Raw genomic sequence first — 22687 nt, 5'->3', positions numbered from 1 at the left:
AGGGTCAGTCTCCATACTGCCTCAAAACCAAAAAATCCCTCCAAAATTCAACCCTTACTGTATGTTACTCTGTAGATACCTGTGGATATAGATGGGTGGAGACCACTGGAAGCTACGAAAGTGGGTTATCTGCCAGCAGCTGCCTTTGTGGGGAAAGCTGACAGTTACTCAGCAAATGGATATTTTTATTTCCATACTGAATGAAGGAAATTGGTTCTTTCCCATTTTCTGGGGATTTTTTTGTCTGTGGTGCTTCCTCATGTGGAGATAGAAGGGCTGTGCCAAGCTATTAACTGTTTGGAGCGTAACTGCTGGAACACAGGTCTGAATTTCCTATCTCCTTTTAATATGATGTTCCTGGTGGAGAGGTCAATGTGAGGATAGTAACTTTTAAACCCTGTCCCAAAACCCCTTTTAAGCAAAATACTGAGAAATTAGTTTTCCGTTTGCATTCTGTATTGGCTGTAAAGCCACCAGTCTCAAAATTATGCAGCACTAGTAAAGGAAATGAACAAATAACATAGCCTTTTGTTCTTAAAGCTGATAATAAATTTAATGAATTGCTAACTCTCCTTTCTGCCCTCCATCACAAATACAAATCAATTACAAGGCTGCATTGGAAGCGGTTGAAATGAGTCATAAAATAAGGTACAAATGTGTTGTATCTTATATACCCGTGCACATACAGGCTTACTTTTATCAACTGGCCTCTGAAAAGGTCAGAAATCTTTCCCTGTTGATCAGGAGACAGCTTCAGTTGCCACTGAAATAGGGAGAAGTTGAAGGCACTTCCTTGTGGACAAGATGATGGGTTCCTTGTGTTTTCTGGAATCTAGGAAAAGTACATCTTTTTACAATTTTTGAATGCCAGTGGCTATTAAATGTATGAAGTGAAGTTAATTAAGAATTATTTTTTGTCTAACTCTACCAACTTGGGTTTGTATGGGCTAAAATCCAAACCAAACCAACCCACAGGCAAACCTCTTGTATCTTTAGGAGTCAGTTGGTGGTGGCTAATTGAGAATACTGTAGGCCAATACTGGTGAATTGAATAAGCAGTTGCAGTGACCCATTTGCTGCTGCTTCATCTTGACTGCCCTGCTTTCCACTTTTTAGATGAATGACTGACACTGGACTTGCATGCTCAGTCTGGCATCTGATGATGAAGCTGAATTTCATTCCTGACTCAAAGTGAGCATTTTGTTAGCATTAGTTTTTTCAATGTGTCAGGTTTTGGGAGCAATGGGAAGTGCGTGATTGTAAACCCAAGAAATGTTGTATGAAGACAGAGGAATAAAGATGCTTTAAATAGAAGGCTGAGAATGTAGAATGGGATGGATGAATAGTGCATAGTGTTAGCGTAAGGACTGAGGAACATCTTCACATTCTTTATTCCAAAAGCTAATTTGAGGAAAATGGGTTATTGTTGCTTTGACATTAAGCTCTGCTGCCCGCAGTCACAGAAAGGTGCAGGCACAGGCCAGTTGTACAATGACAACACTATATTGCTGTTATCTGTCTACATATCTTGATATATTTTAACCACTGTTAACTTTACAGAACAAATCTGCTGCTTTTGGCATGAAACATTGTGGTTGGATTTTCTGGCTATGAAACCACACTGCAGAAAGGCACAAATTTAGGCTCAACAGCAGGATCTGGCTCAGTGCCCACCCTCTTTGCCACCCTTGGTTTCATGTCTCCTGATGAGCACATACATGTCTTTGAGAAAATCCCACAATCATGAAATAAATATGTAACCTCTCAACTTTCAAAAAGGGGAGTTCCATGTGGGTTCACAAATGAAAAATTTTGTTGATGAGGAAGATGAGATTTTAAGTTACTACACTTGTCTGAAAGTCTAGAGAGAAATATTTAAATTAGAAGTGATCTCAAAGTATTACCTCTGGTTTTTATTTTGTATTGCAAATTTGTTAGAAAAACTTAATGTATATTTTCCTGACAGTAATACTGGTTATTGGTACAGCCTCTTGAAACTCCTTCTAGATACACCTTTCAAGATGAAAATGCTATTTTCATCTGTTGATTTGGAGTTGATTGTTGGATTAGACAGTTTGGGCTATGCTTTCTGCCTGATTAAAAAGTCCTGCTTATTTATAGAAATGTTACTTTGAGAACTTTGATTCATGAGAGCCTCAGTTATCAGCCAAGGCACGTGGCTGAAATGAGCTACATAGCTCAGTGTCTGGCCTATAACCCTTCTCAAGGCATGCAGTGCCAGCCAGTATCTCAAAGATATTCTTCCTTTATTATTATTGTTTTACAGGATACTGCCATATTTCTGAAGATTTTAGTATGTTCAACCAGTTAATTTTCACATTATGTCATGGCATGGCCATTTCTTTTTGTGTGCAACAAATGAACAACTGGAGTAATAGATAATGGGATGCAAAATCTCTGAAAGTTCTGAGGCCAACTTCAACGTGTTTCTCAGGAATGCACCCTTTAAATAGTATGGCTTGAAATGTTTTTCCTTTAGTAAGGTTGTTTAGAATGGGTTTTGCTCAGACTATGGGATCTTTCAGAACTTTTCTCCTGTTAACTTGTAGTTAGCTTTGACTCCTCATAGAACTAGAAAAATGGTGGTCTGCATCAGCGAAGAAGCAAAACCAGCTGTAAGTTTTTTCCAGTGTGCAGATAAATTGAGATAAAGTTCATACTATTTTATCATTAATCTTAATGGTTCTTCATAAAAAAATTGAGATACATTGTCTTAACTGTTGCACTATACAATTAATTGCAAGTCTTAATAATATGCAAAATAAAAGATCAGACAACAGTAATAAGGAGAGCACTTCTGGTGAGCATTTTGCAACCAAAAGGGTACATGGAGCCATCTACACTTTAAAGGAAATTTGGAGAAGTTATCTTGCTGCCTTATGCATTGGACCAGTTTGTTTGTGAAGAACTTAGTCCTTGTCCCCATTCTGTGTAGTCTTGCCCAACATTTGATAAATTTATTATTAAGTGGGATGTTGGCTGTATGACAGTCTGAGGAAAGTGGCATCTTTCAAGGAAATGGTCTTGTTTTTGAAGCTTGTTCTCCAGGGCAGATTTACAAGGGTCTTCTCGAATGTGCTGTTTGTTCTTTATACCTTAATTTCTCACAAAAGCGTGTGTATGTTTGGGGGTTTTTTTAATGAAGTAGTTAATTTTGTATAATATTTATTCTGAAGGTGTTGCCTGGACAATTTTTACCTTGAGGTATCTGATCAAGAGCCAGACAGTCTCCTCCTTCCCTTAAGACTGAAATGTGCCTCAGTTTGCATATGAAGTTGTATTACACATTTTTCACATAGTATTTTTTTGTTACTCCCTTCTGCAAAACTCTTTTCCTGGTAAAGCCTGGGGTTTAATGTGTGTTAATATTATGAAAAATCTTAGTGTGTTTCAGTTTGAGTATCATCATCTTACGAAGTTTAACAAACTGCCCAAGTACCAAGAGTTGTAGGAAGAGGTGGGGTAGTGTTGCAGCCCAGTTTTGCTGTTTTTATGCATTCTGGTTTATGAACATGTAACCTTTGCCTCAGACTAGTTAATAAGTACACTGGGAGTTAACACGCATTGCAGGCCTTGCAAGGCGTCAGTTCGGTAGTTCAAGGTTTTAACTGGAGTTTCAGCCTTAAGCCTGACCAGTCTGCCTAAAAGGTTTTGAGTTTTGCTGTGTCTCTGCCAGCATCCACCTTTCTGTTTCTCTGATACACCCTTTGCCCTCTCCCCTGAACTCCTGCTAATTATTCATGCAATGTGATGTTCACTTCTAAAGCCCGCTGTGCATAAACCCAGCACAATTGGTTCTTTATCTTGTCTTTGAAATTTGTACTAAAAATCAATCTGGTAATGCAGAAGCAACTGTCTGTAAAGGAATACAGGCACAGAGTTGTGTTTTAGAAAAAGTAGAGTTTCTGATTTGTATCTGAATTAACTGAGAACAAAGATGAGAGAATATACTTGGAATATAATTTGGATCTGAATTATTGCTAGATCTTGAACAATATGGCAATCTTGAAAGACAAGATTGTCATAAATCCTTCATGTTCATGCAGTATTGTAGAGAGTGAGGGGGTTGTAAAGTCTCCTTGATTTACTGAGTTCTTTCCACCCTGAGACTAAGGAAGCTGGTGCCAAATATCCCACCCTTCCAAACGGGATGCCCTTCTGCCAAAGCTCGTCTAAGATCTGTAGATCATTTTGTGTAGAACATTTGAACAAACACTATTGATACCAATAAGATCTGGCACCTTCCAGTTATTTCAGGAAATTATTCTTTCCACCCAAAAATTCACTTTAATATTCATAATTAGGAACATAAAGCCTAAGGTTCTTAAATGTTTCTTACCTGATGTGGTTCTAAATTTGTTGCGTTTTAGCAGCAGGAGAAATTGCACTAAAGATTATTGTTCTCTTTGACTGGACTTCTACAGCAATTTTCTATTTTTCTTTTTTGTTATGTTAATTTGCATGTTAATTTAAATAAAGGTAGCAATGTTAGCTTAAACTTAGCTGATTCAATTACAGGAATTTTGAGGGGGAGAGGAGGATTTAACAGGTATTGTCATCCTTTACTCTGTTTTAGTTCATTTCACTGTGCCCAGTGCTTTTGGGCCATAGTGAACTATGTTCTTTCCTGCTCTTCACTGTAGAACTGACCAGATATCCTGTTTAAATGCTTCTTAAAATTCTCTTTAAATATTTCTATTTTGCCTCTGTCTTGGAAGTTTTACAGTATTCGGAGAAAGGGATATACCATATTAATTTGTAAAACGTAACTTTGCAGAGATAGATGGGAAAAAGTGTGTGTTGGGGCAGAAAACATCAGTAGTTTATAACTAAAAGTGCCCGTGTCATGAAATGGTGAACTGCAGAAAACCTACATGGCCAAATGCCAGTTTGGATAGTATTGTAGACATTAATACACCTCTTATCCAAGCTCTGTGCTGTTATCTGTTATTTCAAAAATAGAAACTCTGACAGAACTTTTTTTTATGCTGTACTGGTTTATTGGGAGGCAGTTAAGTGTCAGCGAGGCATGGACTGGAATTGCCAACATTTTTTCCTGCACAACCAGTTGTTCTGTGGTGATACTGCAATCAAGGAAGGGAGCCTGTGTGCTTGACAAGGACTGCATAATAGACAGAGGCAAATAGGGCACTGAAAAACATAAAGAAGCTGCCTTTCATTTTATTTTTTAAGTTTCAAGACACATGTGAAGGTCAGTTTCTACCTTTAGCAGCAGCTGAAATAAGGACCTTAAGTGATTGCATTAACAGTTGTCCTTGATCCACTGCAAGGTACTTCTGCTTCTTGTGGAGCTGCTGTTAATTGTTAAACATCCTTTTTGGAGAGGGAATTAGTTGACCAGCAAGAAACCTTTCACCAGAAAAACTACAAAAGCAATTGGCCCTGTTAACTGGACATGTTGGCAGGAAACACAGAATGCAGGTGTGCTGTTTAACCATTGTTAAAACCTCTTGATTTGCACAATATGAACAAAATGTCTTTGCTCCGTAGACACATGGATGATCCCAGATAAGACAACTGGATAAGCTGAACAAGTATGTATGACCTCCTTTCAGGACTGTATTTTCTGATGTGATTTTAGGAAAGGTATGGAAGAGTGAGTACCTTCCTGAATGTACAGAAATACTATTCTGTGTTTTAGATTGACATTTGATGCTTTAAGACAGGTAAAGTTTAGTGATGCTTAATGTTTTTGCAGATGTACGTCTCTCTAATAAATTGCTTTTTCATGCTGTCTTTTCAGGTTCTTAGAGAGCACAAGGCAGGTTTTATGAGCACTTCAGCCAAACAGAAGTACACAGAAGAAACTTGGGCTCTGTGATAGATTTTATTGTTCACAATTCTAAGTAGTATTTACTGGGAGAAGGGAGGAGGGATTTAGCCCCTAAATCTGTGATGGTAAGGGCTGTGGCTAGGAAATTTGATTTTTAAGCTCTACACTAGTTATCTGTGGTCTGCTGTTCTAGAACATCTGGTGCTGTTAATCCTGGTGATTGCTATATATTTTTTTAATCATCTTAGGTTTATATTGACTGTTACTAGGGGTTGAACACTGATTGTGCTAAAAGTTCATTAAAGGAAAATGTGCAAGAGGAAATGAAGTGTAAAACGGTTCAGTCTTTAATATTTGCTTGATAAAGTGTAGATTTTTTTGGACCAACAGATCTTTCATACTGGGAGAGTCACATCAGCCCAGCTTTGAGTGACAGGAATGGAAGAACTTGAGGGTGCTTAGGAAGAAAGGAACTGATGAGTCTGATTAAAAAGGCAAGTGCCAATATAAAAATGGCACAGGGAAAGACAGAACACTGAGGTTTTCTTGTCTCTGGAAAGATGCTGGATGAATCTTTTCTAGTAATAGATTGCTTTCATGAAATGACTGTCGTCTTCCATTTGGCAGTTACTGCTCCTGGTATTTGTTAGAATATTTAATGAATCTATCTGAAAATGGATAATTGAGAGAGACAGGAGAGACTTATCAGGAGAGTTGTGTTTCTCTGTGGGGCTGATTTTGCCAGTTTTTGAAAGCAGGTGCTTAAATGTATACAGACTCACAGTATAACAAAGCTCAGTGTTTGGAGCAAATAAAAAATTGTTGTGTGTTTTTTCTACTTGCCTGGGGGTGGAAGAAAAATGAAGGTTACAATGTCCCTTACCCAAGTAGAATTTCTTCCTATTTGTGATTCACAAGATGTGTCAGTGCAGAGGAAGGATCTATGGTTTTGATTTCTAAATCAAAAGAAAATACTGCCTTTCTTCAAGTGTGTGGAAATTATTAGAGTAACTCAGAGAAACATGAAGTGTTTCGAGAGAGTTGAACAGGACTATCCAAGCGGGATATGTGGTCACCTGGACAGCACAGGCCATGACACTTCTTCAATTGGCTTCTGAATGGAGCCCTTCAGTGTTTATAAGGTATTGCATTTCTTTGAGAGGAGCCAATTTTTAATTAATAACTTTGTTCTTCTACAGTGCTTGAGCATATTAATGTGTAAGTATATAAAGGGAAAAGAAATCCTAGTGCCAGCTGAGTCATCTTGATACAATGCTGGCTGCTAAAATACTCATTCTGGGGACAGATGGATTCTTCTGCTGTTGGTTACTTTTAGGAGCATTAGACCAGTTCATTGGCACTGATCACTTTTTTATCAGGACCTGTCTGCCATTGTTCTCCATCCTGCCTCCCCTCTCATCCTGTCTCTGTTGGAGACTCTCAAGTCACTGCTAGATCTGTACTAAAGCTTCTGGGTGGGAAGAAATGTTGCATCCAGTTTGTCTGCTCGCATTCTTACACAGCCTTATCCATGCCAGCTCCCGTGTAATCCTCTTGGATTCCTGCTCTGGTGCTCTGTGGGAGAGGCTGCATTCAGACTCGCAGGGTTCTTTGAAGAACAGCGGGAAAATGTCAGCTGTGATAGGATTTTGAATACGAGCACCTGCTGTTTGTTTAGATGGTTCAACTTTTATTTTGTTCTCCACCATTAACATTATGGAGATAACACTTGAATCTTTTACCAGCTTCTGTTTTAGATACAGTGACAATTGTCTGTCAGTGAGGTAAGGAAAATGCTGCATCAGTGCCACATATTTCATATTTAATGGTTTAGAAGCTGTATCAAAGAATCATAGTAAAAACAAGTTATTTGATGCTGTTAATCTTTGAAAATGTGAAGTTCTGTGTAAAACCTGTAGATGAAATAGCTTTTACTTAGAAACTGAAGCATTAATAAAATGACAATAAACAGGTGAAAGAGAATGCAAAAGGAAGGCAAGAATAGAAAAAAACACCACCACCAAAGCTAGACAAACCACAAAACAGAAACCCCCCACACAAAAAGAAAAAGTTAAGTAGTTAGTTGAATTAAAAAACAGTGGCAGGATTAGTTACTGAGCAGTTCAAGAGAAGAGATCTACAGATACCAAAGTTTTTGGGTTGTCTGCTTTGAATTTTTTCATATAGCCTTCCGAATATCAGTCTCCAAAGGATTAATTCCAGTTTAGCAAACAATTCTTCTGGAGAATCCAGAAAACTAAATGCCTTCAGCAGAATTTACATATAGGCTTACATTTTAGTATCCTTAGGTTGGGAATACCTTTTTTATTAGTCACAGTGTGTGTTGCTAACCAGCTGTGCAAACCTACACTGTGACATTTTAGGCTAGCTTTGCAGTTTGACTACAGGTTAGGGTTAGTGCTGTTTCAGTGTATGCTTTTACAATGGTGCCTGTTCTCAGAAACTACATTCTGTTATATTGGAAGAAAACTGGCACCCTTTCTTTTCATGTTCACTGTTCTGGTTTGTGCATTCAGCAGTTGTTCCTGCTCTGTGGCAGCTGCGCCTGGTGGAAGGGTGGACATGTCAGAGATGGGTGAGGCAGCAGCTCCGGTCAAAAGCCACTGTACTCCTTTGATAAGTAATCCCAGATCATGAGTCAGAGCCTTAAGTCTGGCATAGATGCAGCTCGTGGTAATTAGTGCCACAGTAGGGTGGCCTTCACCTCTGGTGTGGTGCTGTAGGTGTGTGGGGGTCAGGGAAATATAGCAGAAAGTGTTTGATGTGAAGAGCCAAGGCAAGAGCCCTGCTCAAGACTGAGGTGTCAGAGGTGCTTCAATAAACAGATGGGAATACTGAAAGAATAATACAGTGCTTCTAAACAAAAACGCTTTGAGAACTGTTGGAGAGCTGCAAAATTGCTTCCTCCAGGCTTGTAAACCCTCCGTTTCCCAGTGCTGAGCCAAGGCTGGTGAGGAGGGTTATGTGATGGGTTTGGGAGGTGAGCCAAAATGCATTGGCTCACAGTGAGTTTTCAGCCTTGGGAATAAGGCAAGGCTCTCTAGTTCAGAACTAACTGAAATCTAAGAAACATCTATGAAAGCACAAAGCTTGTGGGAATGCATAACCAGTGTTAATATTTGCACTCAGGTTTTCTTAAGGTCTCCTAGGGATTCAGTTTCTGTGTCAGTTGACACATACTTGTTTTAACTGAAGTCTGTATATTAAAAGATGCTGTGTTTAGGTAATGGTTATTATCAAATCTTTCTTGTTTTTCATAACAACCCTTATTAGCAGTACAATTTTAGGGAGCAGTTTACCTCATCTTTCAGCTTTTGAGTGTCAGATGCCCAAAGAGAAAGTGCAGGGGTTTTGCAATAGTAAAAGGATGCTTGAAGTTTTAATGTCATGTTAGGTGTTGTGTAGGAGCACACTCATCTGCTGTATCACAGAGCATAAGTTACGTTGTGGGCACTTGAAGTAAAAATACTCCAGCCAGGATAGAGAGGAGAGAGAAGCTGAGGGTGAAAATAATGAATTCCTCACCCCATAAGATAATATAGACTGAGCTTCTCTGTGAAAGTAACTGAGTTTGCTCTGCTGTCTCAGCTTATTTAAATGCACCTCAGAGACTGACTGTATAGGTTCTGTACACCAGTTACAGTAAAGAGTATATAAAAGAATGTAGCTGACTGACTTTTTGTGAATTATTGATGCTGTGGTCATGAAGATAGTTCTTATTGTCCAGTAAAGGTTTCCTGTCTCTGGATTCCACGTTTATTTGCTGCAACGCATCTTACTAAATGCAAAATACTTTGTTAAAGTTAACTGCAGTGCTCTATTTTAAAAATAACTGGAGGGGAAGATTTTTTTTAGTATGCCATCTACCTGTAGTGTCTTGGGACTAAATGGTAGGAATCAGGATTGCTCAAAGAAAGCAGTTTGTAAGAAGCAGGAAACCATGAAGAGTAGAGAGTGTCCATGTAGGTTCAAGGCTATTATCTCATGCCAGTGTTGGCTGAAGAACCTCAGTATATTTTTGAGGTTCCTAAAGCAAAGAAAGTTTGGGGCAGTGGAAATTGCTTGAATATATCCATGTGTTTAGCTCCTATTTTTACTGCTACTAGGTTCCTGTATAACAGTTTACAGTTGGTTTGGTTTGTATTTCCTCCTGTGATTAGACGAATAAAATAATAATCCCCTCTGAATGTGGGGGCTTAGGAATTCATTTAGGAAGGTGCTTGCTCCCTCTCATTGCATGAATGTGCACTCAGTGTTGGAGTGTTGTTCACCTTTTGTCATAAAGTGGTAGAATGGTGAGGGTTCAGAGAGGTGGCTCAGACACATCATTGCTTGGTTTTGTTGGATGTTTTAGAAGAGTTTTTTGCTTGTCAGTGGCCTTGCTAACTTTGACTTGGTATGAAAGAAGTAATGATTGTAGAGGAAAAGTTATTCTGTTCTATTACATCATCATGCCCATGGCACAAGTTTCCACTTAAATTTCAGTGCACATTTAATGAAACCTGTTTCCTCATTCCCTGCTATCTAGGGGGAATAAAAACCCAAATAACCAAAGGAAAAAACGCAGCAAACCCTCAGTCAGGCAAAAGCAACTGTTCCAAATCTGCTTGTTGTTTATACATAAAAATGCTAGTTCATGTGGTAGACAAATGTGCAATCTATCATTAACCAAACACCACAATGAGTATCCTGGGTTACTGTGGTGGTGAAAAGTTGTGTTATAAATTCAGTTGGGTTCTCAGTACAAGAGAAAACAGGGGAATTTACTTTGTAGCTCCTTAAAAACGTAACAAATAGATCTGTAAGCACAGATTGCTGATTTTCTGCCTATTCTACCTTTTGTATCAGAACAATTTGTTACTGCTCATGTAGCTTGGGAGAGAGATTTCTTCCAGGACACAAGTTTGCAGAGGCTTTTTTCCCTGGCTGATGATGTGTGCTACTTGTTATTTTTTTAATGCTCTTACATTTCACTTCACTTTTGACTCCTATTTCTGAAAAAATGCTTGAAAAATTAGAATGGATAGATGCAATTTAAATGCAATTGTCAAAAAAAAAATCTCTGCTGTGAGGTCTGACTGGTTGTGATGCTGGAGCCTTATTTATGAGTGACAGAAGAGACACCACAGACCGGATCTGTAGCTGTGGGTTCCTTCTCTGGGCTGGTGGTACCGTGGTGGGAAGTTGGCTCAGAAAGGTGTGGTGCAACATGAGCACGTGGAAGTGCTGCCGTGGTGTGGTATGAAATCCTCCAACAAAATGTGTGCTGAAGGAGGGAAAGGAACTCCCTTGTGATGGTAAAGCTGGCGAGGGGAAAAAGAAGGGAAATGGATTTACTGCTCAGGAGCGCTTGGTTTTGCTTTGAGTTCTGAGCAGTTTTACTGTCATTAGGGAAGGTGTTTCCCACTTGGATACATGGCATCCTCAGGAGCCTGTGTTTGAGGCAGATGAACTTGAGGTAATTTAAGGCTGTATTTGGAAAGGAGCAATTTTTTTAGATGAACTAGTATTATTTGGATTTTATAAAAAAAAAGACATCCAGCTGTCACCCCAAAGCAGATTAGCATAATTCAGTTAATTTGAAATATAATCTCATTACAGTTTGTACTAGAGAACACCAGGAAATACCATTGCCATGGTTGTTCAGGGCAAACTTGCAGTGGCTTCACTGCTCAGCAGAGTATAGATCACCTGCCTCTGTCATGGTTGCTTGAGCTCACCAGTGATACTCAATACTCTTGTTAGGACTTGGTTGAACTTTGAGAACAGTTTTCAATATTTGATAACAGATCACTGATTGTCACAAGACAGTAATCAAGAACCAGTTGAGTGATTTATGCTTTGGTATAATTAAGTTACTGCAGTGCAAAGGATGACCCTAAGAAGTGCCTAAAAGTTGCTTGCACTTGATCCTTATATTTATGTGGAGACATGGTACATCACTGGATTAGTGCTCCAGTCCCACAACCCAGCAAGCCTGTAGTAGTGTGATATTTGCTAACAAATTAGAAAATAGCCTTTAAGAGGGCATTTTAGAGAGTCATAGGTTCATTCTGTAAGTCCAGAGTTAGTTAGCCCATACTGGTTAGCACTGGGTTTCTCCACAGTGTAACCAAATGGCTTTCTGGTGTAGCAGTAAAAATAGTAGTGATTCTAAACTGTGGCAGTTTCCTTGATTAAATTTCCCTGGCAGACGTTTAAATTACTTTGAGTGTGAACACATTTGTGGAATTGCTTCTCTGCTCCTGTGACAGTGTGCTGGGACATGTGCCCAAAAAAATCTGGTGGGGTTTTTTTTCAGCTTCATAAGCCAGAATACTGTGCAAACAATTTTTGCTCTTACACACGAAAATGTGCAATCAAAGAGAGTGGGTTGTACCTGAACTGGAATCCCACAGTACTTGTAGACTGGGCAGGAAGGAGGTAGAGGAGGAGGAAGACATCTTGTAATTTAAAGAGTCAGTGTCAGTAAAACAGTGAGGAATTTTAGACCTATGTTTGGGTGAATTCAAGGAAACTGGAGAAACTGGCACAGGGACTCTTGCTGTGTGCCAGGGTTTCCTGTGAATCTTGAAATCTGATTTTTCTCATTTGACAGTCATTATTATGGTTAACTCCAAAAATCCTTAATCTAATGCCTTCCTCTCAATTTAGTGTTGGCATTTAGGCTGAAAATCCGCTGTAATTTCTGTGGTGTTCTGGCTGACATGCTGGAGTGGTACTTGCGAAGCACAATGTAAAATTCAGTGTTTTGTTCTGATATTGAAAATTTCTTGCAATGATCTTCATTGACTGAACTGCTAGTGTTGATTTATTTTAACATAAAAGTCATACAACATAAAGTCATGGTCAAGGTATGCAATCTACATGTGTGATTTTTACTTAATTGACGATTTTTTTAATTTACCCCCAAAATTAGGTCTTTGGATTCACAGAGGATTAAAATAGCCACTTATTTCAGAAAATAGACTTTTATATCCTATGGAAGTGTATGTGATGCTGGAGAAGAACCGAGCTGTGTTTCTTAAAAAGCAGAATAATTTTCTCTGGCTTATTAAATTTGGAAATAATGCATTTTGAAAAGGGCATAAAAAGTATGTTGTAACAAATGGGTTTGTATAAACAGACAGAAACAGACTTGAACAGTTTATGAAGAACTGGGCACATGTATGTTCTAGTAAAGGAACTCTAGAAGTCACAATTTCCTCCAAATGTGGCATGACCTGTGTCGTTCCTGACGTGTGCTGGATTTTCTTTGAAATTAATTATTTATTTTGTGTTCTGCTGGAGAGGGGATTGCCCTGTTTGAAACTCAGACCCCCTGCAGGAATGTAGGAGCTGGTTGCCTCATTTTCCTGGCCTTGTGTATTTATGTACTGTGCTCTAAAAAAGAATTTGACTGTCATTTGCTGCATAGTTTAGTAGCAGTTAAACAGTAGGTCTCAACAGCATTATGGAATGGATTTTATGCCTTCAAAATGTTCTGCCTAGATAGTTTCTGTGACTGTTCTTGAAAACTAATCTGTTGCTGCTGCTGCGTCTGTGCTGCTCTATATGTTCTCCAGTTCCGGTAAGGAATAATAGGATAGCAAATACCATAAAAATTCAAACGGAAAATATAAGGTGTGGTTAACTTCACAGATTCAGCAAGCCTGAAAAAAGAATTGGCCTCATTACTGAATGTGTGTTTGGCACCTTTGAGGATTGGCACAGATGCTGTAGCTTTGGCCATGAACATGGCAGAGCTTCAGCTGTGACACATCTGTAGTCCCCACAGCAGCATTCCACTGGCACTGTCAACTGAGTAAGAAGGGAATAAAAATAGCAATGATAAACTTTCCATCTGTATTGCTGAAAGCTGAAGCCCTGGGGGGGAGGAGGGATTCAGTACCTTATGCTTATAATTAAAGGTGCTTTATGGTAATACATAGTTTGTACAGTGCTGTCAGCCAGAAAGCATTAAGTGCTTTGCAGTGGCAGTTGATGCATCATCCGTGTTGTATGAGGAAACTGAGGAGGGACATGGCCCAAGCCACAACCATATGGCTGAGCAGATGAACTAGAAGTAATTGTGTCCCATCCTCCTTTGCTGAAAGCACTGTCAACACCACTTCCAGTCTTTTCTGTCCCACTGACCTGCTGGTGTGAGTGAGGTCTCTTATTACTCTGTGCAGGAGTCAGTAGAAGAGTCTGGGGTGTGGTTTCTTAATAACCAGCTTTGGTACACATAGTTCATGCTGGCATGGGGAGACCAGAATTGCTGGTAAAGGTAATTTGCATAAATTGAGGCAGTAACACAGGGGGTGGGGGGAAAATACTATTAACTCTGCAGTGTGTTGGGGCCTTTGCCTGACCTGACTTGAAGTTGTAGGTACAGGCAGCTGTGCTGCTTTGTGAAAGTTGCTGTTTGGGGTCTTTTCTGCACACATAAATGTAATGCATAAGCCACACAGTTACTTGTGCGTTACTGAGAGTGGAATAGGCTGGAGAGCTTTGAGCTTTGCCACCAGATAAGTCTTTGTGGGTAAGGGAGAGCAGAAGTGCTGGCATCATTCATACAACAGTAGCTGCAGTTCTCAGTAATGGATTTCCCTCAGGAAAAAAAGCATGCCTTCCTTTTTTACTTCTCCTTTTTTTACTCCATTTGCCAAATCAGTGTTTTGCTTATGCCCACAGTAACAGTTTAACTTGTTTCTTGCTTTGATGCTGAAGGCTGGTTTCCACATTGCACTGTTGCTCTGCTTGTTTAGAACTCTCTGATGGGCTCCACAAGAGAAGTGCCTGAACATATCCAGAAATTTAACTTGGCTCTCCCACTCCATCGGATGGAGCTCTGTTTCCACAGAGACCAAACCTTGTGTGCTTCAAGGAAGATATTTTTAGGAGCTGCTGTTCAGCTGGTGGAAAGACTTTCTTCCTTAATAGGAGAGCAGATTGTAACAGGATTCCTCTTTTTCCAGTGTGTCTTTTACCTCTTTCTGTTGTTTTCTTTCCCTTTTTCTCTGTTGTTTTCTTTCCCTTTCTCTCTGTTGTTTTCTTTCCCTTTTTCTCTGTCGCTCAGTTTCCCTTTCATTGCTGCCTTCTTGTCCATGTCTGCTCCTCATCTCTTCTCTTTCACTGTCTGTATCACTGTTCCTGTTGTGCAAGGATCTGATACCACAAGAAAGTTTTCAGAGAGTGAGGGATTTTAAGGATATTGTATTTTAAAGGTAAAATCCCCAGTTCGTTTTGTACCCCAGCTGAGCAGTGGTTGCTGAGTCACCAGCTGGGCAGCGTTTGGGAGGACACAGAGGATCATGGAGCCAAGCCCTGGCCCTCAGCTTCGAGGACTTTGCACAGGTCAATTATTCATGACCCTCACTTATGAGTTGTCCTGTGTCCTTTGGTCTTGCAATAAATAAATTTTACATGTAGCTGTTTCTGCTGATGCTTGTGGTAAGCTCAAAGTCTCACTGATTGATGACATAATGGTAAAGGGCTTAAAAAGATAAATCTGTTACAGTAACTCTTCTGCCTCGGAAAGTTGGACTGTTCCTAAATAAAACAGTCCCAGAGATTCTTTAGTTATCTGTCAGTAGGAATATCAAGTAGAAAAGATCTAATGATAGGCTAAGAGTGCACTAACTCAGTGTCCTAATGCCATTTTACAATTATTTCATTTGTCAAAGTTGTCACGTTGCCTTTCTATGGAGTTAGATACTATATAGTTGTAGCATTTATTTAGTGATGAAGGGCTGCCCTAAGTTTAGAGATCTCTGGGTTTTTTTAGTAACTCCATAGTCTGCATCTGACTGTAACTGGCATACTAAGGAATTGAGATTTTTCTCTAGAGTATCTATTGCCACAACAACAAGGTACTCCATGTACAATATGAGCTGTTTTCAGAAACAAAATAATAACAAAAGGAGTAAATCCAAAGCATATCAGTATTGAAAAAAATTGCCATACTGAGGCAATTGTATGTGTTGAATTCTCTTGCCACCCTGTGCTGTCCTATTACGCTGCGATTCTCATTCAAACATGTTTCTGTATTCTGCTCGTCTTGTAAACCTTGTAGAAAGGGAACTTTGCACTTGTCACTGTCACATTCAGAATGGTATTGCAAAACCTACCAGCATTAATATCGCTTCATCTCCACTAAAATGCCACATAGAAGATCTTGTTGCAGTCCTGTTTTTCTTGTATTGCCTGATGCTGATGCATTTCTGGCTGTCTTTAATGGGATACAACAGCTGGTTGGTACATGTGCTGCCTCTGAGCTGCCTGATTCCAGCCCTCCCCACCCAGCACATGGAATGAAGCCTGGGAGGACAAGACTTCGCTCCAGGATCCTGTTAACTGAGTCAACTGTGCTCTACTGTGTGCTGGACTATCTCTAAAACTGAGGGGGGAAAAAAATCTTCAGCTTCACAACATCTCTTTAAGAACATCAGGCTGTGGCTGTGGTGATAGACCACCAGCGTGAGCTGCTGCTTGGTTACCAAGAGGATAAAATTTTACTCCAGGGAGATATTTTTATACAGTTGCTTATTCATATTACAGTAGATGCCAAAAGCACCCTTATGCTCAACAGTATAAAAATACTAAGAAAATTTCAGTTCACAGAGGCTACAATCCAGTCTAGTTATACTTCATCATAAAATGAGGCAATCCTGACAGCCTGTAATTGTACAATTAGTACTCGATTATTCTGTAATAATTGTAATTTTAATTATTAATTGATTAATCTTCCATTGTAATTTGCTGTTCTGTACATACCAAATCATTTAGCTGCTGGAAAATCAAGTACTTTCCAGGCCTAATCATGCACCTTGCAAACAGCTTTGCAAGGAAATCAAAACCTTCCAGTTGTACAGCAGGTATAGCCTAAGCTGTAGGGTTTGATTCTCATTGTCATAGCAGTGACAGCAGGACTGGAGACAGGCAAAAAGACACGTTCTGCACAGATGATGTTCTACTAGAAATACATTCTCTTCTGCACTTGATTATTCTTTATACAGCTTGCAATAGGAAGTGGAGTTACAGATAAAAATCTTCTGGGTAATATTTTATAATGAACTGAGTAACAGCTTTGATTTTCAGCTTTCTTATTAGGTTGTGGCCAAATATTCTTCCCTTCTTCCTATCCACTGTCACCTCTTCCTGTGCCCCTTCCAAATTCCTTTATATTTTGCATACTAAGTGAAAACTGAATTAGTCTTATCCTCTGCTTTTTTTGCAATATGAGAAGCACACAGGCTAGGACAGTTTTACTGACTAGGCAGGAGTATCAGGTAGCCATTCAGGACTCCCTGTGAACCCTGAATTTTATGGAATGGTGTATCTTTATCATTACAAAATAAACTTGGCACATTTTAAACTGGAAAAGAAAAATGAGGAATAACTTATAGTGATCAGAAATTGGAAAAATGAACAGAACTATCATCTTTGCTGTCTTTAGCTACACTAACAAGGCAGTTTTGACTTTTGTTCCAATTGCATGATATGAAAAGTGGGCAGAGGAGTAGCTCTCTTGTTTAATGGTGGAAAAGGTTTTTAGTGTCTAGGACATCCAGTTGAAATTCCTGAGTGTGACTCTGAGTAAGAGGGAAGTCTGATTTGTAATTTGCTGTGGGGTGATAGACAAGAGCTATTTTAAAGAAGGTGAAGATTAAGGAACACACTGACATTTCTTCCTTCACAACAGTTCTCTTTAACCTCTGTAGTATTTTGATTATTTACTTTGGTGGGCTGTTTTAAAATATAGACTTGTAAGTTCATGTCTCCCAGGAGTGGATTTTAAAGAGTTACAAAGAAAAAGAAGCAATGCTCTTTTTATTTGTTTGGTTTGGTTTTTGCTTCTATGATGTGAAATGTCTTGTGGTTTGGCTTTTTTTTTTTAATGGATCTTCCTTTTCTCCACAGATACGGTGTTAGTCCTGAGAACATCATCCTGTATGGTCAGAGTATTGGTACTGTCCCTACAGTAGACCTGGCATCTCGGTACGAGTGTGCAGCAGTAATCCTTCATTCTCCCTTGATGTCTGGATTACGGGTAGCTTTTCCTGACACTAGGAAAACCTATTGCTTTGATGCTTTCCCGAGGTACGTATAAATGCTGCAAGGAGGGTTGTTCTATACTCAACATGTTCTTTAGGTGTTTATAAGGGACTAGTTGTGTAAGTAGATACCAAGACTTGTATTTGTTTCTCCCTGATGGGGATCATGTAAGATCCTGATGTTTGTGATCAAAACAAAGTAAGTTGCTGTCCCTCTTTTGGAAGATTTTGAGATTGTTTGAAAAAGCTCTAGAATATTTTACATACAGAAAGTTATATACAACTGGTCTTAAGTTTCTTTTATAGTGTGGTGTTTTCATTGGAAAAGCAATTACAACAGACCCAAATTAGAGTATCCAAATATTTGGGAATAATAAAGGTCCTGGGAACAGTAGATATGCTAGGAATCTTTCAGAACTTCTCATTTGACCCAGTTTAAGTTATGGGAGAATATGAGAGGGGAAGCCAGTCTCTCTCTCTCTAGCAGGGCCTATAGACCTGGGGGTGGGAAGGGGAGGCACAGATAAAAAGCTTGGTGGTCTTTGGAAGGGAGAAGATAAAACAGAAACCAAAGTCTTGTGTAAAACTTGGCTTTGCTTCAGAAGGTCATGCTTGCAATAAGTGTAGTAAGGGATATTTATAGCATTTCTTATGTTTGTTTTATTTTGGTTACAGCAGATTAAAGTTAGAAGGTGGAGGAGGCCATAGGTACAAATCTCTAGCCAGAAGAGTGGAGGGAATTGGGACCAAATCGTAGTGGTCTCACAGTATCCATGCCCAGTCCCCCTGTTTAGAGTTCTTCCAAATATATTATTAATTAAGTAATTAAATTGTTGGAAGTGCAGACAGAATTTGAAGCATTTATACTCCAACTCATTCATCATCCTCAAACTTGAAATCCAGTATTTACAAATGCTTCTGTGAGAGGGGAAAATACAAAGCCTCAAAAACAGCTCTGATTACAGAAGTAACAGTGATTAGCCGTTACCAGCCAAATCAAATAACAGTTTTAAAAAGAGAAAGTGGGAGGGGGAGCAGTGACAACAGATGTACTGTAGCACTTGAGTATTTTGTTCTTGCCCTACTGAGCTATTCATTGCTGTCAGTCTGACTTCCCTGGTACTGGAAGCAGTGAAAATAAACAGCAGTGCACTTTATGAATGTTGCAGCTCAGCTGTCTGTCTTCACGGTGGAAAGCAAAATAGTTCTGTGTGCACCTACAGTGAATTTCTATTATGTGCATTTTATGTTGGGACTCCATGAGAGTTTGGTCTCTGTAGATTTTTCTAGCTGCAGAGTCGTGTGGCAGAGAATACTAAGTAAGGCTAATGTGCAGTTTAAATACTGCTTTATGAGTTGCTGAGTTGGCAGTGGGACACCTTCCAATTTTCTGCAAAATACAAATATTATCTGGCTTAATGGTCTGTGAATATATGTGGAAAAAATAGTTCCATTACCTGAATACTGTAGTGAAAAGGGTTCCCTACAATAAATGAGAATTTAGTATCTATCCACTAAAATTATGCATAAACATCTCTGTAGATGTGTGTAGCTGATATGTCTGTCACATTGTGGAACTTTGAGACAGACCTTTCATGGGCTTAAAACTTCAATTTGTGTATCATGTTGAATATAAAATATTTAGCTATGATACTAATTTTGGGATGAAAGTTATGGGGAAAAACAAAATCTGCATTATTCTGAGGCCTCTCTTATGCTGAAATTTTTTCCTGTATGCAGCATGGTTGCTGAATGCAACTCAAGTTCCAGACAGAAAAAGTGAAATAGCCTGCATTTTAATTTTAAATAGCACCTTAAATGACTTGAAGCCTGCCCTTTTTTTTTTTTAATTATTGAGGAAGACAGAAATGTGTTTACACTCAGATGTTTACTGGAATACCAATGGCAGTTCTCTAGAATACTAAATGCTGAGGTTTGTATGTGTGAGGCTTAGTGCTTCAGTGTACAACTTCATTTTAGTTAACTGTATAGTTTCATAAAGCTTCTCTGAACCTGTTTTTAGGTCAGCATATGCTGGCATCTGTATTTTTAAAGCATTTTAAACAGTCTTGATCATGTTGTAAAATCAAGAGGCCTGCCAAAATTGCTGCCTCCTTGTTCTTCAGGAGCAGGAAAATACAAGCACCTTTTATTAGATAGCATAAAGAACTTGTCCTTCTGTCAAATCAGATATTACCACTACTCATTTTTCCACCCACTTTAGCTGAATCTGACTAATTTGGGGATTGAAAGACAGTTTCAAGCCTTATGAGCCAAGGCTTTGGATTTTTTTAAATGAAATCTTATGATTGGAATGTAGCTAATTAGTTCTAAGCTGTTAAATTGGAGGGTGATAATGTGTAACACGAAGAGTCTGCTTGCAGGATGTCCCATGGAATCTCTCTTGCCTCACAGTGGGTTTTTGTAGTAGATATACCCACTGTTTTACTGGGGTTTTTTTGGTGCCAAACATTATTTGTGTGCTGCCATTCAAGCTTTGTGTCATTAACACTGGTGAGACGGTGGTGATGGCAGTGCAGGCTCCTGATTTTGTGTATTTTTGGAATGGACCTTGTCCCATATCACTTTTGCACAACTCCAACAATTTACATCCATTTAAAAACATGCAGTGGTAAGCTGATCATGTGTCAGTAGTTTAATGGTATGAAAGTTTAAAGCCCCAAGCTGAGCTGTGTTTTTTGTTTTCTTCCCCCAGCATTGACAAGATCTCTAAAGTGACCTCTCCTGTGCTGGTCATCCACGGTACCGAAGACGAGGTGATCGATTTCTCCCATGGCCTGGCCATGTACGAGCGCTGCCCTCGAGCGGTGGAGCCCCTCTGGGTGGAAGGGGCTGGGCATAATGACATAGAGCTTTATGCACAGTACTTAGAGAGACTAAAACAGTTCATATCTCATGAACTCCCCAACTCCTGAAGAAGCCTACCAGATTTTACCTCAGTTACTGTGAACGGAAGAAATTACCTGGTTTTGCACATGCTTTAACTGGATAGCTGTAATAGCTTTATACTATGAAGAAATACCCTGTCTTGAGGGTGTTCTAATCAAACATCTGATGAAATTTGTCTTTTATATCTGGAAATGATTCTATTAATGCACACAAATATGGTCAACTACTGTAATTCCAACAATTTTTAGCTTCATTGCCCTGAAGGAAGTGGGAATCCTGGCTGCTTATGGGGACACTTTTTACCTAGTGCTATATTAATCGAAGATCAGTTTTCTCTGTCTCACTTCAGATCATTTTTAATTCTGTCCTACAAAGACTTTTCCCCCCAGTGTTCTCAGTGTGGAGAACACAACTGTTATGAGCTACAGCTTGTTCTGAACAATCATGGGTTCAATCTAAGGGAGTACTTTCTCTGTGGAGTTTCTAGCTGTGGTATTGTAACTGGAAAGTTATTGTGATGAAGTTCCCCCTCCTCCCTTATAGTGTTCTTTTGTTAACTTACTGATCTTCCCAAGTAAATTATTTAAATATACTTTTACCTGAAAATAAACAAACTACTATATGGGGCTAAACTCTGTAACGACCTCTCCATTACTTGTATAAGCATAACTGGAATATTCTTAAAGGATCTAGGGACAAAATTGCTTTTGTTTAAAAATAAATGTGTAAATTTACTACTAGAAAACTCATTTTAATATTCAGATTGTCTGAATAATAGCCATAACAGACATTTCCTTCTGTAAAGCATTCCTGTAGACTTTTTAAAAGTACTGTACATAATTGAATTTACATTGTGCATAGATTCTTAATTGGTAGTTTTAATTTAAGTCTAGTTACAATAAACTGCAAAATTCTGGTTTGTATATGATTGAATACATTTTGTTAAAATATGTTTTTATCCCTATATTATTTTGCTATTAAAGTTTTATAAAGTTTCCAGGACAAAAACAAAAAATTTACACATTTATGTTTTGATGAATTATGTAACTAAATTTTCATTGAGCTGAACTCTTTAGTTTAGAAGTAATTTGATTCTTTGACACTGGAATCGCACAGATTATGCATCAGAAATGCAAAACACTTAAAAATTGTAACACTACTAGCATAGGTCTAATTTTTCCAAATTTAAAGGCCTTAAATGTACTGTAAGCCTCAGATTGTTGTATAAATTGATTGCGATTGATTGCAGTTTGTGTCCTGTTGCTAGAACGCAACACAGTGATTGTAATGGAATAAAGGATGCATGGATTAGAGCCTGCTCAAGTTTTGAATCTTATTTGGTGCATAATTTTCATACACAATACAGATTGCTTGATAGAGCAACCTGGGTATGTAAGTCAAATGTAAAAGAGATTATGTTTAAATGGTGTCCAGCTGGTTTTAAGTAATGAAAAATCATGATTCGTTGCCTGGAACAAATGTTTGAACATAGTTGTTATGAATCCTTATAATAAGCCTGCTGTTAATTTTCAGTGCTGCAGGTGTGTATTGTCTTTGATTATTGCCTTGGCCCTATTACTGCAAAAGGAGAAAAACTGGTATTTTCACTTACAGTAGGGGGAAATGAGGACATGCATCCAGCTCCACATCATCTGAGTTCTTAGACTCTGGATCTGTGCATCTGTGTTGTCTAGTTGGGAGTTTTAAATGTCCCAAGCACCAGGGCCCCCCAGCTGTTCTCTTGATGACTCTTCCAGCCAAAATGGGCAAGTTTTGCCTAATCATCACCTCAAGCTCACCACTTCCCTCTTGTATTTTAAATAAGTGTTCAGATATGTATATGATTTTATATGTATTTATCGTACTTTCATAGACCCACAGTGGGTTTTCTTCCATTTCTGTT

At 38.8% G+C, this 22687-nt stretch overlaps 1 protein-coding gene across 1 annotated transcript in view; it reads left to right on the top strand.

Annotated features, from left to right (window-relative positions):
* ABHD17C (abhydrolase domain containing 17C, depalmitoylase) overlaps positions 1–22097 on the top strand; it is a 28964-nt gene extending 6867 nt beyond the window's left edge. Inside the window, exons 2-3 of the mRNA XM_071568494.1 lie at positions 17741–17920; positions 20591–22097. Coding sequence (XP_071424595.1) covers positions 17741–17920; positions 20591–20810 — 400 coding nt within the window. The 3' untranslated portion in view covers positions 20811–22097. The remainder of the gene's footprint in view (positions 1–17740; positions 17921–20590) is intronic.
* The last annotated feature ends 590 nt before the right edge of the window (positions 22098–22687 follow it).

This window comes from Pithys albifrons, chromosome 13, assembly GCF_047495875.1.
Source record: "Pithys albifrons albifrons isolate INPA30051 chromosome 13, PitAlb_v1, whole genome shotgun sequence".
NCBI lineage: Eukaryota > Metazoa > Chordata > Aves > Passeriformes > Thamnophilidae > Pithys > Pithys albifrons.
Note: the sequence above shows the minus strand (reverse complement) of the source record. Positions and strands in the feature narration are given on the sequence as shown.